Source organism: Sebastes fasciatus, chromosome 9, assembly GCF_043250625.1.
Source record: "Sebastes fasciatus isolate fSebFas1 chromosome 9, fSebFas1.pri, whole genome shotgun sequence".
In the NCBI taxonomy this organism is placed as follows: Eukaryota; Metazoa; Chordata; class Actinopteri; order Perciformes; family Sebastidae; genus Sebastes; species Sebastes fasciatus.
The window spans coordinates 12,250,679-12,269,704 of record NC_133803.1 but is presented as its reverse complement, the minus strand read 5'-3'; the positions used below and the strand labels follow the sequence as shown (position 1 = coordinate 12,269,704).

Genomic DNA, 19,026 nt, shown 5'->3' with positions numbered 1-19,026 from the left:
GGGACTTTGTGCAATAATCTGGCTCATCAATATACATATTGTATTTTTATATTTTATATTGTATTATCTTTCATATTTTTTATATTTTATATTTTGTATTATTGTATTATCTTTTCATTAGCACCTATGGGATTGTCACAATCTAATTTTGTTGTACTACACTATGACAGGGCTTGAATTTATGATACATTAGGATAATAATAATGATAATAATAATAATAATAATAATAATAATATGGGAAAAAAACATTACATCATGCAAAATAAAATTAAAGATACACTTACAACCTAAATAATTCATGACACATTAGGATAATAATAATAACAATAATAATAATAATAATAATAATAATAATAATACTTCATACAATCTTCTCAAATCATTAATTGCATTGACCACAGACTGTAATTTTATGGTTAACATTGTTGTCATTGATACACACACTAACAGGGGAAAAAAACATTACATCATGCAAAATGAAATTAAAGATACACTAATAACCTAAATAATTCATGATAAATTAGGATAATAATAATAATAATAATAATAATAATAATAATAATAATAATAATAATAATAATAATAATAATAATAATAATAATAATAATAATAATCAACTTTACAAACACACAAAGAAGTAATCAAAATGTTGAATGTATCCAAAATATTTATCTGAAGTAAATTCCAGGTTAAGGTTCTACGTGGCTTGGATTAGATCTGAAATGATTAGTGAAATAATCAATTAGTCAATCCACAGACAATCAAACGGCAAGCATTTTGGTTATCAATTAATCTATTATTTTATTTTAAGTGCCAGAATTTCACTAGTTCCAATTACGTAAACATTTGCTGTTTTATTTTTAATTTCTACCAGTACATTTATTATGATTACAGTGGAAAATGTGTTTACTTTGTAGTAATTAATTTCCTGCTTCATACAATCTTCTCAAATTAACTGTTATTAATTGCATTGACCACAGACTGTAATTTTATGGTTAACAATGTTGTCATTGACACACACACTAACAGGGAAAAAAATCATTACATCATGCAAAATAAAATTAAAGATACACTAATAACCTAAATAATTCATGATACATTAGGATAATAATAATAATAATAATAATAATAATAATGATAGTAATAATAATAATAGTAATAATAATAATAATAATTGATTCAAGATTCAAGCCCTTTATTGTCATTGTGTAGTACAATGAAATTAGATTGTGACAATCCCATAGGTGCTAAAAAAGACAATACAAAAAAATACATAGTGCAATATAAATATAAAAAAATATAAAAGATAATACAATATAAAATATAAAAATACAATATGTATATTGATGAGATGACAGTTTTGCCAGATTATTGCACAAAGTGTCCATCAGATAATTATATAATTATTGCACAGCATCATATAATTATAATTATCATAATACTACTACTACTACTAATAATAATAATAATGATAATGATAATAATAATAATAATAATAATAATAATAATAATAATAATAATAATAATAATAATAATAATAATTAACTTTACAAACACACAAAGAAGTAATCAAAATGTTGAATGCATCCAAAATATTTATCTGAAGTAAATTCCAGGTTAAGGCTCTACGTGGCTTGGATCAGATCTGAAACGATTAGTCATATAATCAATCAGTCAATCCACAGACAATCAAACGGCAAGCATTTTGATTATCGATTAATCGATTATTTTATTTGAGGTGCCAGAATTTCACTGGTTCCAATTGCGTAAACATTTGCTGTTTTATTTTTAATTCCTTTATGATAGTAAAATTGATATCTTTGGTTTTGGATTGTTGTGACAACAATCCAAAACCTTTGACTCTGGAAATTGTGATAGAAATTTCTCAAATTTTCTAAAATAACCAATCGATTAAGTGGTTAATTAGCAGATTAATCAATAACAAAGATAATCGTTAGATGCAGTTTAGATTAATTTCCAACCCCACCAGCAAAAATCACTGCGTTTGACTGCGTCCTGCCTTTCGGGAAGCGGCTTTGTAGGCCCATTATTGCTAAAGCCAAACAGCACCAGCAACAGCATGAGATGGGCCTCACTTTCATGATCTTCACATCCATAATGCAAAATGATTGAGGACACAATCTCTCCTAATGAACTGTGTGTAAACGTCAGCAGCCTACATCTGGAACCAGGGAGGCCCTACTCAATCCACGTTCATGCAACACAGCTGTGCAAACCATTCCACATAGAATCTGTTACATTTTCATTTTTATAATATATATAATAAGCAGCCTTGCACATCAACCATCATGCCAGTGCTGCAACACCTGAGTGGAAATGTGACTTTTGGGGTGTTAAAATACAGTTAACCTACATTCAGAAATATTAGGCCTGTATAGGACACAAGAGATTTACACCACTGGCTGTCCTGGTCATTTCTCAGTGACATGACATGTTGGATGTACAGTAGTTGGAGATTTTATAAAGTACTGACGGTGCAGTTCAGCAGATTTAAATGGGGTTACCTGGAACATCGCAGATTAAATGATCTGATCCCATGTGAGGCTAATTGGGAATCTGCTTCTTACAGGGGATACTGGTTCTCCTCATAGAAGAACACTCATCTCGTAGCAATGTAAGCCCTTACAGCTTAATGACTGGCAAAATTAATCAGTCCTTCAACTTCCCTCAACCATCTCTTAAGTATAATTTGAAAGCGTCTCAGGATCTCCTTAATCTGTTATAAAAGATCGGGCTGGCAAAGCCAATCCAGAGCCAAACCCAGTGTTTTACAATTCAAATGTGCACAAGATGTTAGACCATTTTAAAGAACATTTCCACTGTTGACTGCTGCTTGTCCAAGTTCACCCTCAATTTAACAGAAAGACAACAGGTAGAAAGGACAGGACTATATTTGGCTCTGGTGTCAGTGAGAGAAGTTATCACGATGAGTGCAGTTATCAAGCCCACCCCCTATCAGAGAAACCCACAGTGACTGTGCCCTTTTACATGCATTTACTTGGTTCCGTTATTTTAGTGTTTTCCTGTACCACTTCTTGCCAGCAGATGGCTGCACTGCACTTCTGGCTTTGCAGCCCCAGAATGCCACACTGCCCTTCGACCTTTAACCTTCACTTGACAAGTATGCACCATGTACAGACAGAAGTTAATGTGTTATACAACTGCATAGACAAATCAGGACAAAGGTATCACGGAAAAGATTATTTTTTTAATCCATTACATTAAAAGGCATCTTGTTTAGGTTACAGTACACAATATCCCGGTATCAGTCACCAATGATTCAAAATGACATTTCAGCCAAACGTCAGCAAGAAATTAAATAAAAGTCTGTTTTGTAACGTTGACATTTGAGAGGAAGGCACTTTCACATTATTACAAAAAAATCAATGTTGTATTTCACAATAATATGAACATTCATGGCCTACGTGTAGAACAAATAGGCACTGTGGGCAGTGATACAACTGCAAGTAACTTTCATTCAGGTCGACAGACGGTGATATAATTGCCATAAAATGCTATAAAAAGTGATTTTTTTGTCAGATATTACATGTAAATATCAAAATTGATTTCCCTGTCTTGGGATGTGCTCCTAAATTTTAAAAATAAAAATCTCAACTTACCTTTAATTTATTAAAATACATAGCTTAAGTTAATATGCATATATAATACAATGTATTTATAAATCACATAGTTTAATAGGAATGTAATGCTTTAACTGCTTAAGAGAAGTCGTTTTGATTCGGTAAAGACTTGAACAAAACACCCACCCCTGCCAGAATGACTAATTATTTATAGGAATCTAAATTAGTGTTTTTGTACAATATAAAAACAAAAATCTAAGTAAAATACTCCTGGAGGGGAGGGTGTCTATTTATGCCCCTTTAACTGCTTTTCACTGGTGAACTGAGCGCTGTGATGATTACTTGTCTTTCTGCAGAGAGGTGTAGTAGTTGACCAACACCTTCCAGGCCTTGTGGGCCATGAAACCATCTGGAGGGTTGTCTCCGCTCCGAGCCATGTTCCTCATCTTGGTTCCAGAGATGAACTCAAACTCGGCATGTCTAAGAGAGGGAGGAATGAGGTAAGGGCAGGACAGGTTATTAGAAGTGTTATGCACTATTAGAATATTTAGAAATCATATAATTACACCTATACCGAAAGGTGGATATAAATCTACAAGAGTGAGCCTCAGGGAGTTGTCTTAAGATTTATATACTACAATCTGTTTGCAATATGAACAAGATTAGATGCGGGGTCACAGATGATTTACGTCTCCATAAAATTCATGTTTCGGCTTGAAAGATTTGGGCCTACAAATGTGGGCAGGATAGTGTAATATAATGCTGAGTCAGAATTTCACAGCAAGTCTGGAAAAAATGTGGTGAGCACTAATGATCTACTGCACTTTGTCCTTATGCTCCAGTTTTCTAGCACTTGGGTTCACTGTAGGACAACCATGTCAGTAGATTCCATGTTTTTTTAACCCATTTGTGCTCAAAGACTATATTTAGTATGACAAGGAAAAAATGCCACAACATTTGTTCTGATTGGTCAAAAGCCTTGAAATTTGGTACGGCCATACTTTGGGAAAGTACCTAACAATACAACTTTGACATTTTTAGATCACATGAAAAGTCACACTTTTATTAATAGTCAAAATCAGGATTTTTGGAAAATTAGGTTAAGTGATTATTAAATGTTTTCCCTTTTTCATTTTTTTCTTTACACTGCATATATGTGCATATCTTTGATATTCAAGTTGTTACGAATTCATAGATACCAAATACTTGATGGTGCTCCTTGTAGTTTCTGAGATACAGACATTTTCTTATCATACTATATCTACTATTTGGGCACATGGCACATTTTTCCTAAAACGTGATGGAGTCTATTGCAAAAACAGTAGTCCCATCATGTGCCCAAATAATAGATATGGTATGATAAGGAAAACGCACTTTTCAACCAAATGGTTTGACCGATTTTGAAAATGTCTTCACATTTGTACAGAGAACACTTCCACCAAAGGAAATTAAGTTCAAATTAAAGTCAGTTGTGGGCACCAATATGTAAAAAAACAATTAGACAAAATTAATAATATGTAGACAACAGGACATGCAAGAAACATCTGCAGACTTCTTCTTTTTCTTCACTCACCGCTCTTTGTCATAGAAGTCCATGGCCTTCTTGGACTTGTTGTAGGCAGCGACCCGGAAGGGGATGATCTCCACAGAGGTGAGGCCCGGGGCCATGGTGAGGACCTTGCTTCCGTGAGTGGGGTCATACAGGTCCTGCTTAGTCTCCGGATGGGGCATGCCAGCAGGGTCTCTGCCAACAATGTAGAAGTTGGCTCCGGCGATCATTCTGGCTCTACAGTGCCACTGAACCTGATGAGACATTGGAACACATGCGCGTTAATATTTAATCACTCATGCATATCACGGGTAAATGGTTGAACAGTAGAGGGTCGGACTGACCGTAACCTCGTTAACAATAAGTCACCGATCCTCCTCACCTCTGTTGGTCCAGCGTACATCATAGGCGATGGGAAGATGGCAACAATGGTGCTGGCTGGGTCCAAGATGCCCTCGTCCAGGACAGCCGCGTGCTGCTTCATCCGCCACTCCAGCGGCACGTCGTCATCTTTGGTCCAGCCGCCGAGCGGGTGAAGCAGGAGGACTGGATTCTTGTAGCCTCGCTCCAGCAGACGGCGCTTGGTGTCCTGCATCAGCAGGGCGTGACCGTTGTGGACCGGGTTGCGCAGCTGGAACGCGAATACTGCATCTAAGGGGGGAAAACACGGAGAAGCACAAAATAAAGTTCACATAACAGTAATAGTATCGGCAGTAGTACAGTACAACAGAGCTGTTGGGTTTCGTGATCTGTGCAGGCCAAATTATGTGAAGATTATTGTGCATTTTAATAAGTGTCACAGTAAACATGCTCATAATACCATTCACGTAACTCAAACTCTTAAATTTCATATAATTTGGCATGGGAATTGCTCGTGGTTTGTGTTAAAGTCTGTTGATATTCTGTGTTTTTCTTATTGTCAACAAATCCCACAAATAACCAACTATTGATGTCACTAACAAGTATTTTATGTGTAGCAAAACCTAATATAGCTTATTCTCCCACGTCATAGAGCTCCATTGTTGTCCACAAACTAATCAACGTTGCACTGGGTGACATCCTTACCACGAACACGAACAGTGTTGTTTGTTTTTTGTCGATTCCAAATATACCGTCCTAAATTATCACGAGCATAACAAATCCACAGCAGGAAATAGTTCCCAACAAATGCCCTACATCCTTCTGTTTGAGTAATGTTTGCTAAAAACTACAGTCCCTGTCTATTTTAGGAAATTATTCAGCCTTTTTTTTAACAATGAAAGTACATATTACATACTTATTTTTGAACCGTTTTTAGTTCTTCAGCAGGAATAAACAGACTTGAGTGTGAGAGCCACAGACAAAGTATTGAGGGACAAACAACTAATGGATTGATGGTTTTGGTCTTTTTGTGGAGTTTGTTAAAAATAAAAAAAATATAGAGTATTATAATCTGTTAAGTGCACATCACAACATGCTCACACTAGTAACACAACTCAGGATGGGACAAAAGAGCAGCAAAGAATGCTGAAAAACTAAAATGAACACATACTGTATTGGGGTGATAAATAAATGACATAATCTTGAACGCAGCATTCACATCAAAGTGAGCAAGTGAGAGTAAAAACAGGAGATCATATTTCATTGTTTGTGACTTTACTTTTTGGTCTCCATTGATCACTGAGCACAGATCACAAACATTGCCATGCAGCTTTAAATTTACCATTTTATTTTTGCATCTGGTCCTTTGTCAAGTTCTTCTGAAAGACAAATGGTGCACTGCTAAATACATTTGCTTTTCAATGTTTATGTTTATTAATTTCTTCACGAGCTGCGATGGATGTTTTTGTATTAAATAGTATTAATCATAAGTGTCACGCCAGTAGCTACTTGCAACACATTGTATGCCATCGTGTGCTCCCTGATTGTTACTGTAGTTGTGCGATTTAGTCATTTTGATTTTCTAACCTGCTTTCATGTCTTTGAACTTCTGCTTGAGCTCCTGCGGAGTGAGGCGGTAATGGTCGAGTCCGTCGTTCCATTTGATTCGCTCCAGCACCTCCAGGTCACCACCTACCAGCCAATCGCCTCCCTCCATAACCATCTGCACAAGGTCATAGACAGAATATCTTTTTTAAGGAGTCAAATAATTACCTGTATTAATATTCAGGTGCCTTTGAACTGAATAATATGTAATATTTTTCCGGGACTTGATTTATATTTTATTTGCCACAAAATGACAAAGTTCAGTATTGACACAGCGGAGGATCTTTTCATGTGGAAGACATTAAAGTTATGACTCTGCGTGTTGAAGATATTCGATGAATGCCTTATCACCTTAATGTAAGGGTGCTGTGGACAAGTGGTGCCCCACTGTCTGGCGCTGCGCTCCTCCTTGCGGTGTGGGTAGAACTCGGGGTTCCTGAGAATAGCCACGCGTGAACCCTGGTACTCCAGAGCTATGGCTGCACAACCGTCCAGGTCCCGCTTGACCTCAGCGCTGACAGGCAGGACGATGGGAACAGACAGGTTGATGGCCCCACCTGAGACAGAAGAGGATGCAGTGATTTCAATCAGAGAGTAAATATCATCACAAAAATGTTATTTACACAATGCTATAAACAGTAAGAAAACTAATACAATGCACTGCACACACAGATACTGAACCCCAAATTGACCCCAAAGGCTGTGCTTGCAATTGGTGGTGTGTGTGAATGAATATTTAGATTAGATCCTGATGGACAGGTTGTCACCTTGCACGGCAGCCTCTGCCATCAGTGTATGAATGTGTGTGTGAATGGGTGAATGCTGACATGTAGTGTGATGCGCTTTGAGTGGTCGGAAGACTAGAAAGACGCTAGTCCATTTACCACACTCATCACATCTGATAAGTAAGTTATGATTTATGTTTGGGGATAAGCAATAGCAGTTTTTCCCAACCCGGTGTACTTCTACAGATGCCAGGGGGTACGTGGAAAGATTTTGGAGAGTTGCAAATCATTTTAAAAATCCACATATTGAGTCAACTGAACACTTGAACACCACATGTTGCAATTGAGAGTGCGTTAAACTCGTTAGCAGGCGAGAAAAGTTAAACAGTAGCAAAAAGTACTGAACAAACACTTCAAATAGTTGGCTAAAAGTAATGACTAAACAGTGGCAACAGATGTCAAAAAGTAATGGATAAACAGCTGAAATAGAAAGCTGAAAGAAATGGATGTGTAAAACACATTTTACTATCTGTTCTGTCCTTTAGGAACATGTAAAGTGTTTGGATGGGGTGTGCCTGGGTAGCTCTGTTTGGAAATAGACTCTCTAGAATGGGATATTTTTTTTCTGTTGTACAGTACTGCTGTCATATTTAAAAAATCAAATTCCAAGTCATAAAGACAATCATTCATAGTTTTAAGAGAACATTGTGTAACATGTCAGGGGATCTATCATTAGAAATGGAATATAATATTCATAACTATGTTTTCTTTAGTGCATATTCACCTGAAACTAAGAATCGTTGTGCTTTCGTTAGATTAGAATGAGTCCTTCATATCTATGTAGTGAGTGGATCCCCTTCACGGAGTCCACCATGTTTCTACCGTAGCACAGAACCGACAAACCACTGGTTCTAGAGAGAGCCTTTTACGTTTTTACGTTACCCGAATGCCACCGTAGTTCTCTGACCCGCTTGTGAAACTGCTGTAACGTGAGCCGCAGAGTGCAAAACCGCGGTACCGCCAGCCGCCGTCTGACTTCCGTTGCTCCTCAAGTAGTGTTATTTTTGTAAGGATGGCCTCTGAGCGAGGAGAACAGTGTTACCGCGGTTTTGCGCTTGGCGACTCACTTTACCGCAGTCTTGGAAAGGGAGGAGTATTCGGTTGGTTGCAATCTGCAACCACACCACTAAATGCCAGGTAGGGCTGAGTGGTGTATAGACAATAACCTAGCACGTTCTAAGAAGAGTAATTAAATACGACCGTCTCTTACCATCCAGCAGGCTGCCAAAGTGTAAGACCTGGAGGAACTCCCTCTCTCTCATGAAGCCCTTCAGAGGGCTAGCCCAGCCTTCTGACAGGACCTGCACCCACTGTAGATCCAACTGTGGACAAAGAATAATCACTCATTAGAAACAGCATGCAAGACACTTAACGTATGGATTTAACTGCACTGATGGTATTCAGTGTAAATGTCAATACGCTAATCAGCAAGTCTGTAATTACACTACGAATGAAAGAATCAATGGATTGTGTGCGTAGGAATGCTGGATGGTGTACGGGGTTACACTTACTGTGCTCCGTTTGAATGAGACATTGCTGCTGACATGATAATCATCAAGAAATCCTCATTAAACCATAACAAGATGGTCTGAGATAACATGTTGCGTACGGAGCCATGGATGAATAATAAACTGAAGATGGAGGAGATATTATGTATTCTTTCCTTCTTATTTCAAATACAAAAATAGAGAGTGAAATAACCATTTGACTAGGCCCACTGAGAAGATAGAACTAGAAAGAACGTTCACTTCAAAGTACTTGTACGTAGACGAGGCTGAAGCGCTGCCCTGATTCATTTATCTTTATTTCCACACTGCTATATGCCTGGTAGGCTTTTATGTCTTTATTAGTACCCAGGGAAGACCATTAGTACACCGGGTCCGAACAGTGGGGAATGTTTATGGGCTCATCATGAGCAGCTCTCCGCCATGTCCCCCTTGTCCATTTGCTGTGTGATAAAAAATAAGCCTGTGTGCCGGAGCGGTGGGTTACCTTGGTGATGCTGATGGTGGGGAGCGTGTCTGCGTCAGCCACAGCAAGGTTCAGCTTGTTCTCCGTAACAAAGAGTTCATTCACCTCCTCCATGATCTCGCCTGGTACAATATTCTATATACAAGGAGAAAAAGGGAATATTAATATTATAGTTGGATATGGTTATTAATGTAGGGCTGCAACTAATGATTATTCTCATTATCGAATATTCTGATGCTTTGTTTCCCCGATTAATTAATCAATCGTTTGGTGTATATAATGGCAAAAAAAGGTGAAAAACATCCGTCACAATTTCCCAGAACCCAAAATGACGATTGCTTGTTTTGGCCGACCAGCCGTTCAAAACCCAAAGATACTTCATTTGCTATCATAAATGACAAAGAAAAGCAGCAAATCTTTATGTTTGAGAAGCTGGAACCAGAGACCGTTTTGCATTTTTCAAACTAGTCAGATGCCTGACCGACTAGCACTGGACTTTTATTTCTTCTTTCTTTCTCCCTCCCCCTTCTCTCCTTTAACCTTCCATTAGTGAACGTGAGACTACAGTAGGTGAAGCTCTAAATGGTCCAGGAGATTCGACTGTTTTCAGGCCATTAAATAGGTGTTTTCGCAGGTCGCAATAAGCACCATAGATGTGGGTCAGTAGCGGCCTATTACGCCTACTTCACTAGAGGTCGCTGTCATCTTCTTTTATACTTTCTTTCGGTGGTCTACCATGTGAATAGATGATAAAACCCAGTGGCGGCCGGCCAATAGAGGGCGCTAGGGCCATGCTAGGCCGAGTGGACATCGCTACGCAGCTGGATGACGGCCACAGGACTGCGGTGAGGAAACACAGTGTCTTATCAAACACAATCCACCGGGTCAATTTCTAGAAGAGGCCTAGTTGTTATTGAAGATTCAAGATTAATGTAATTGTTATTCAGACTATACGCAGGCTAAATGCACAGCAGAATAAAATGACATTGCATCTGGCTCATGAATGTAATATAAAAATGCTAAAAAACGGACTAAAGTTTAATAAAAAGTGAATTATATAAACATACTGTAAACAACAGTGAGTATATTGCACACAATCTCCTCTCTGTGTGAGGACAGTGCACCTGACCAGCAGCACCTGACCTGCAGCACTCAGAAGGAGAGAAGTGCAAAATTCTAATATGCAGGCTTTCTCATCACATTGACTTTTCTTGTACATAGTTCCTTAGTCTCATTTGCTTAAATTGGTCATGAAGGCATCACAATTTAATTGAGATCGGTAAATTAGTTGTATTGTTCTTGTTAACTGTATTTTATGTAGTATTAATATCTGTGGATGTGTTATGGTTGTGCCTTATGAGTAAGGTGAGAGAGTTTTGAAACAGAAGTGTTGAAGGAGTTTACTATCTTTACACCTCAAGGCACTTGAGTCCATGTTTCTGTACATTCAGGTGTCCAAATAGCTTTGGGACTTAACAGCAGTTTTCCTATTTACACTTCCTGTTTACTTCCCCTGATCTTTACCTCACTATTGGTTTACCAAACAAAGCAAGGTCAATAGGAGCATCACATTACGTAAACATTTCTATTACATGTTATATTGTTATATTACATTAGTATTGTATTACATGTTTATTATTGTATTATAATACATGCAGTGATGGAAGTACTCAGATCTTGTACTTCAGTAAAAGTAGCAATACTACCATGTAGAAATATTCTGTTACAAGTAAGAGTCCTGCATTCAAAATCCTTCTTAAGTAAAAGTGCAAAAATATAAGCATATGAATATACTTTAAGTACCAAAAATAAAAGTACACATTATGCAGAATAATGTATATTATTGGATTATACTTATTGATGCATTAATGTGTTCATCACTTTAATGTTGTAGCTGGTAAAGGTGGAGCTCATTTTAATGACTTTATATACTGCTGGGTAGTTTAATCTATAATAATACATCATCATTTATTCGTTGATTATATTTTGTATTAATAATCTGAATCTGTAAAGTAATTTAAGTTATTAAATCAATGTTATGGAGTAAAAAAGTACAATATTTCCCTCTGAGATGTAGTGGAGTAGAAGTAGAAAGTATCAGAACATGGAAATACTCAAGTAAAGTACAAGTACCATCAAATTGTACTTGAGTAAATGTACTTAGTTACTTTCCGCCACTGAGTAAATGTTATACTGTTGTGTTTTTCTAAGCATTCTTTACTCCTCCTGTTGGAATAAAATAATTGTGGATTATTTAACTGCAAAGTAGTAATGTGTTTTTGATACCTTCACTTTTTTGCATTAAATCATACTGGGATGTTTGCTGAAATTGATTGGATGTGGCACAGCCCTACCTAGAAAACTTTCCACCAGTCGCCACTGATAAAACCTACTAGTGGGTGTAGCAGGGCCCTACTGACCCATATCTATGAGGCTTATAGCGACCGATAACGCCCATTTAATGGCCTGATAACTGTCTGATCGGCTGAGAAGATTGACTGTCAAATGTTCAATATAAATTTAGAAATCCTTATTCAACTAAGGAACAATTTTGTCAATGTTGAGTTTGAAGCCAAGATGAAATGAATAAATGGGGCACTTTGTTATATTTCTAAAGCCTGCTGCCTTATTTGCAATATCAATTAGGTGTTTGTCCTCCTTTGTTGGTTTCCGATCCTACAGGTAGCTTTTTATGCATTTACCTGTTATCTAAACCCTAAATTAGTCACTATTAAAAGACAAGAAATAAACCAGCAGCTGGCTACTTGGGGTTGTGAGTGCTGGAGTTAGGAAAACAGACTGAGGCCTTTGGAGAAATATACTGATAATCCCTGCTACCTCCCTTTTGTTTAGATGTGTAATTGCATTGTAACTGTGCATTGTGTATACATTAAAACATCATTAACATGCCATCACATGTCAGTGTCCACACCAGTGCCTAATAAATTGTTGGCATTTAATGTTAGCAGATAAAAAGGATAAATATTTTCGGAAATGCAATAATATTACCAGATTGCCCAATAATATGAGCTATTGAATGAGCATTCAACAGTTACGTAATTTACAGTTAGGATGTGTCATTTTACAGAAGGAAATGGCATGACTGTTCACGTAGTGAAGCAAATTACACCTGGGTTAGTGTCACCAGTGAACTTTACTTAGAAATGACTCAAACCTGCTATGACACAGACCATGCCTTGGAGCATTCATGAAGAAATACACTTACATGCATGTAAATGCATGTTTACATTCACCTGTATGCTTAAGTTCTTGGTGCAAAAAATGCATTTTCATCTCGGTGTATAATCTTGCAATGCCAGATATTTCCACAAAATGTTTGTAATGTGTGATATGGTACGTGTGGAAATACGTTAATCTTTTTTCTACCCTGCATATTTGTCATTCTACAGTGCTCCTGCTTTTTTTTCAAGTTAATACACTGTTGCCTACCTAACACTTGTATATTTGTGAATATCCAAAAATATATCATACAACTGCCATTTCATCTTTTATTTCTTCTCCTGACTCTTCTGGCTTGAGGGCTACACTTAATTTTTTTATGTGCTTGAATCTCTCAACAGCCGTTTGCAAATATACTGGAAAAACAAAGTTTGGAAACTTGTGTTTGGTGGATTATTTCTCTGTTGTTACAACGCTAACTGGCATTGTATTTTACATCGTTGGAAAGCCTGTTTATTTACCTTCGCAATGATGTCCAACTTGTAAGGATCATGCATTTGTGGGATGAGCAGCACAGCTGATTATGTGGGTAGCGCCCAAGAAAAATTTGCCAAAATGCTCTGCCAATGGTAAACAGTGTATTCTCATAAGGCTACCAGGAAGCCTGCAATGACAGCCAGCTTAACCAGCAAACTGGTTGTGCTTAATTGTGAGTCACCTCTGCCTCAGTGACAGAGCCATGTTTACTTATTAACTTTAATCGGCAGCAGAAGCAATGCTACTGTTTCTCTATGTCTCTATGAAGACCTATTATTGGTTGTGTTGTGTGGTCAGGGTTGCACTTGTCTTTCCTGTTTGACTTTTGTGATTTAGATTGTGACAAATAAAAGCATCACAGTGATGACATGCCAACATTGTACAGTGTAATGTGAACTTTGTGTCTGCATCTATGACCGGATCTGTAATTCATTTGCATGAATTTATAAATGATTATAAATGATCATTGGGTGGCAAAATGTGGCACTGAGTACAAGACAATACCTTAATTTTTTATTTATTCTCATCTGTGAAATGTGAGAATCATTTCCTATAGGTTCCTCTATAGTATTCTACAGCACAAGTCATTTAAAATAAATTATTTCTAGACTTAATAACCTGTTATTTTAATATCATATGTTTTATATTGTGTGCATATGCTGTTTCTCATTTCATTCAGCTTAATCATAGATTTGTTGCTGCTGCAATGACCTACTATTCCCTCTGTAATCAATAGAGTCATCTGCTCTGAGCAACCAAACACCATCTTAAGGTCACCATGATGTTATCTGTCTCTAGTTGTTACAAACCCCTCCTCTTTCATGTGAAAGCCTCCTGGCTGGAAAACTGGAAAATCCAGGACTGACACAGAGCAGTACGTTTTCTTCATGTGTACCATCTAAAGTCATTGTTTAGTTTTAGGGAACCAGCTAGTATAGCTTTGAGGCATAATCTCTTGTTTAAATAAGGATATAGTATTCCGGGTACTAACATCCGACAATGTAAACCGAATGACGCTGATGAAGAATACTTGCCAAACGTCCTGATTTTCCCGGGAGCCTCCCATTTTTCCATTGCCCTTATTATCTCAACCTGTTTTTTGGCACTGTACAGAGTGTATAAGCCTCACTGTTTCCACCCGGACGATAATAGAGCTACACCTAATGTCGTTTCCCGGCGGAAGAGGGCTGTTCACGACACAACGCTGTTTGAGCTATGCTCGCTGCACATCCCAGCGTGCGGGGCCCAAAGTTGGGCATTTCTCGACACAGCGAAAAGCTGTCGTGGCATGAGCCAAGCCATTGGAAATAACAGGTTTCAGAGCGCAGTGGTGCCGTTGTTGCGTTGTGTCTGAAACGGCCGTCAGTGAGTGAGAGAGGGAGAGAGTAATGGAGAGTATTAAGAGAAAGAAATACTCAAGCAGGCGCAAAAAAATTAATCAAATCTGATAATATTAGTTCACGCTAGAGATTCACACAAGTTCATGCCAGAGGGGCAGATTTTCCAGTTTTCTTTCCTGAGAATTTAAAATAAAACTAAAAGTAGGCCTAATTAACATAAAAAATACTGTTGCAGCAATACTGTTCATTCTTTAAAAGTCACCAGAATGAAGGAAACAAAGTCTCTGAACTCGTATTTTTCTGGGGGAGGACACCCAAGTCTTAAGGTTAGCAAGTATGTGAAGAAGGCCTGTGTGAGATACAATGTGAATAGTACAATGGGCCGTGTTACACCCACCTGCTCCCTGAGCAGCTCCAACACCTGGTGGAGGCACTCATTCACTGTGAGCTCCCCGGTTTTCAGCACTAGATCTGATGCCTCGGGACGTTCGTACTCTGAGTCAATTCCGGTGAAACCTGGAAACAAATGTGAGACCACAAATCAGCATTTACATTCCATTGTAATAAGGTTAGAGTGAAACGGGTTTGGCATTACTTATGTCGCTCATAGAGAGGCGATATGAAAAACATTGGGTGAAAGTTTGCTAAGGCGAGCACTGTCGCACCGACCTTTAATCTCTCCGGCGCGAGCCTTCTTGTAAAGCCCTTTCACATCCCTGCTCTCACACACCTCCAGAGAAGCGTGAATAAACACCTCGAAAAACGGCAGTCCGGCGCCTGCGTGGATCTTCCTCGCCTCATCACGATCCTGTGGAAGAAAACAGTGCAGTTATTGCAGTGTATACTGATTATTGACTAGTATACTGACTTTTTGGAGAAAACATTCAATTGTTTCATTGTTTCCAGCTATCTGAATAACAGATATGCAACAGCAGCACAAGACTTCAACTGTTTTTCTGACCTTGCCGTAAGGAGAGATGAAACTGGTGACGCACACCAGCCCAGCGTCTGCGAACAGTTTGGCCACCTCGGCAACGCGACGGATGTTCTCCTCGCGGTCTTCGGCGGAGAAGCCCAGATTCTTGTTCAGGCCGTGGCGAATGTTGTCTCCGTCCAATGAGTAGCAAGGAATAGCGTGGGACACGAGGAACTCTTCCAGGGCAAAACTGATGGTGGTCTTCCCGGCACCTGACAAACCTATATAAAAAAAAATGGGACAAGACATATAAGCATGACTGCGCCACTGTTTTTAAAATCAGATTAACCCGTATGGTTCCTATGTGGCAGCCACCTCATGACCAATACATGGATGTCATATAAGACCGTAGAGATTTACCGGTGAGCCAGATGGTACAGCCTCTGAAGCCTCCCCTGCTGCCCACGATCTGCCCTCTCTTGCTCCGGCTGACATGGTGGGCCTGGTACGAGACATTGGTCGACCTGTTGAGATCCTGAGACAGAAGAACACATGCTCAGACAGACAGAAGCCAAAGTGTCTCTCTGGTTGGAGTTAATTATGGTAGCTGGATGTAAAAAAATAGCCAAACAGGATTGGGCTGGTCGCATAAAACCATCTAACCATGACTGAGTTTGTTTGACAAAGACTCGTCATATCATGCAAAACTAACACAACAGTGATTCACACTCAGTTTAGCATAGCATAACTGGTTTTACATGCCCAGTTGAGAGTGACTGTGTGGAGCAGGCTGTGGATAAATGGGGCTGTATTGACTTCCAGTGGGGAGGAGGGAGGGAGAGGACTGACCGGACACAATGTGTCCAGTGTGCTGCCTGCAGCCCAGCGATGATGTGGCAGTGGCACACGTTCGCCCTCTGCACCCACTTTCCCCTCTTCCCTACATCCATCCCATGGCTTCACTTTTTGCAGCCCGCCTACTCTTCCTCCTCTTAATCACTGTCCCGCTGTGCTTATAAACTGCCTCCACCCAGGGTTATACGTAACATACAAGACCGTGCCACAAGGGTTTCAGTCTGACAATCTGCATTTAAAGAGCCATTTTTCCACACACAAAAACAGTCATAAGTGTAAAAGTGAATGACCTTGATTCACCACGCATAAGGGTGTGGTTCATTCAAAGTGGGGGAAGATCACCACATAAAGTTATACTTTATTACGGTTGTCTTCCTAGTGGAGGGGACTCATAAATGTGCTGGGTTTATGGATAATCCAGTCCGGCCATTGCTGGTATGAAAAAATAGAAATCACACCAAATATGACTAAAAGTTTTTCAAAAAATGTGCAGTTTGGTAAAAAAAAGCGTGACGTTCAATACTGCGGAAGGATGTAAATGTATAGTAGTGTCATCATTTGTCATCAATTGGCCTTAATCTACCGCAGTGAGCATTTCGAAGTGACTCACAGCTGTTACTCACGGCTCGTAAGCAGCACAAAAAATGAGTTACACGCTCTAATGATGAGCATAATGTCATAATCAATGGACACGGCCAATACAGCTTGTGCATGTACACACCCCACAGCTGGAGAGAAACAGCACTATTCGTCCACATCATGGCACCTAGTCACCAAGTGCGTATTGTTTAAAGAGAAAACTTTGGACGTGCTTATTTCATTTGAATTCATCTTTGATCTCTTCCCTCAATTTGCTCGCTTTTACATTTTTAGTTGTTCTGTTGAAAAAAGCACTTTCAGCTGCATTCCTGGGTAAGAAATGTGCTATAAACTCTTGTTATTATTACGTAACTCTTTTTTTCCCTCTTGCTCCCAGGACAGATTACATCCTCTTTCTCAGGAAATCACAAAAAGATAAACATTTTGATTATAAAGTGGTCTGAAATTTTCTCAACTGAAGGCATATTTTTTACTAACATGTTTTGCACTATGGAACTGAGATGCTGGAAACTTGAATTTCCCTCGGGATCAATAAAGTTACTATCAATCTATCTATCTATCTATCTATATGCAATAATGGGAAAATAGTAAGGGTGCTTTGTGACAGTAATAATGAAGACACAAAACAGGTTTGTGAATGTACATTGAGCCAACAGGTAATTATTATTATTCTCATTGGTATGACTCTCTAGGCATGCTATGTAGCAGCATTCCTGTGCAGCACATATAGACTGTGCATATGCAGCATCTGTGAAACAGTGGCCTCTTTCTCCCCAAACTACAATATGAATGGGCTACACTGACATGCCCTCTATACCTTACTACAACAACCAGCCTATTCAGAGGCAAGGCAAGTCTGTAGCCTTCACACCTGGTACTCACTTACAGTAAAGAGGCACAAAAAAAGTGCAGAAAATGATCTTTTAAAGGCAACATTGTAGTTACTTTGAAGGACAAGGTCGCTGTCAACCAGGAGAACATATATAGCGGATAGTTATGGTGTAAGCTGTATTATTAAGACACTCAGCGGTGACACAACGTTACTAAGGAGGAGTTTTACATCTCAGGCTCTCACACACACTTGGCTGAACTTTTCACAATCATTTCTAATCTGACAGCTGGCATTTGTAGTTGTTAATCTCTCCACATCTTACTCACCGTACGAAGCTTCTTCACTCCAGACATTTCGCTGGTTAACACACCGCCGACAGACTGACTGCTGAACACCGGGGCTTCACACTCACACACCGGGCTGGAGGAGAGAGAGTCGAGGAGTCGTGAACCTCCACAAAAAAACTGGTCCTGAAGAAGAAGACGAGGGGGGTTTAAAAGGAAACTTCCCAGACACGTAGCATTCCGCTGGCCCAGCCTCCAGCCCTCCTCCTCCTCTTCGTCCTCCTCCTCTTCCTCTTCCTCCGACAAATCTGCATAAGCAACTGTAACGTTATATTATAGCAGCCAATACTGGAGCACCAACACCCTGCAGCACTATAGGACAGGTTGGGCTGGATATTCCCTTTACTCTATTGTTAAACACTGTCACCAAACAATGAGGAAGTTACTTCATATTATATCAGTTCACAAGAGTAAACTAAGCTAATATCACCCTCAGCTCAGGTTACAACATAAGATAATAATGATAACAATTATAATAGTAATTCGAAATATTCAGTAATTTTATTCAGCCGAAGTTACAAAGTTTTTCACACAATATGAAGTAACTTG

General features: G+C 38.8%; 1 protein-coding gene across 1 annotated transcript; it reads right to left on the bottom strand.

The window, feature by feature from the left end:
• Positions 1–3,210: 3,210 nt before the first annotated feature.
• On the bottom strand, positions 3,211–18,620 carry LOC141773902 (bifunctional 3'-phosphoadenosine 5'-phosphosulfate synthase 2-like). The gene is made up of 12 exons (XM_074646058.1): positions 18,460–18,620; positions 16,267–16,381; positions 15,892–16,127; positions 15,600–15,738; positions 15,328–15,446; positions 9,895–10,008; positions 9,113–9,224; positions 7,469–7,674; positions 7,100–7,235; positions 5,535–5,803; positions 5,177–5,406; positions 3,211–4,083 (listed from the first exon to the last, which is right to left on the bottom strand). Exons 1-12 carry the CDS (start codon positions 18,484–18,486, stop codon positions 3,942–3,944), a joined length of 1,845 nt encoding a protein of 614 aa, XP_074502159.1. The 5' UTR covers positions 18,487–18,620; the 3' UTR covers positions 3,211–3,941.
• Positions 18,621–19,026: the final 406 nt, after the last annotated feature.

Coding starts and splice junctions, on each gene's coding strand:
- LOC141773902 (XM_074646058.1), bottom strand. CDS start 18,486: ATGTCTGGAGTGAAGAAGCTTCGTACG. Junction 10,009..15,327: donor TGGAGCTGCTCAGGGAGCAG/GTGGGTGTAACA, acceptor CCTTGTATATAG/AATATTGTACCAGGCGAGAT. Junction 7,675..9,112: donor CTTTGGCAGCCTGCTGGATG/GTAAGAGACGGT, acceptor CTTCTGTCTCAG/GTGGGGCCATCAACCTGTCT.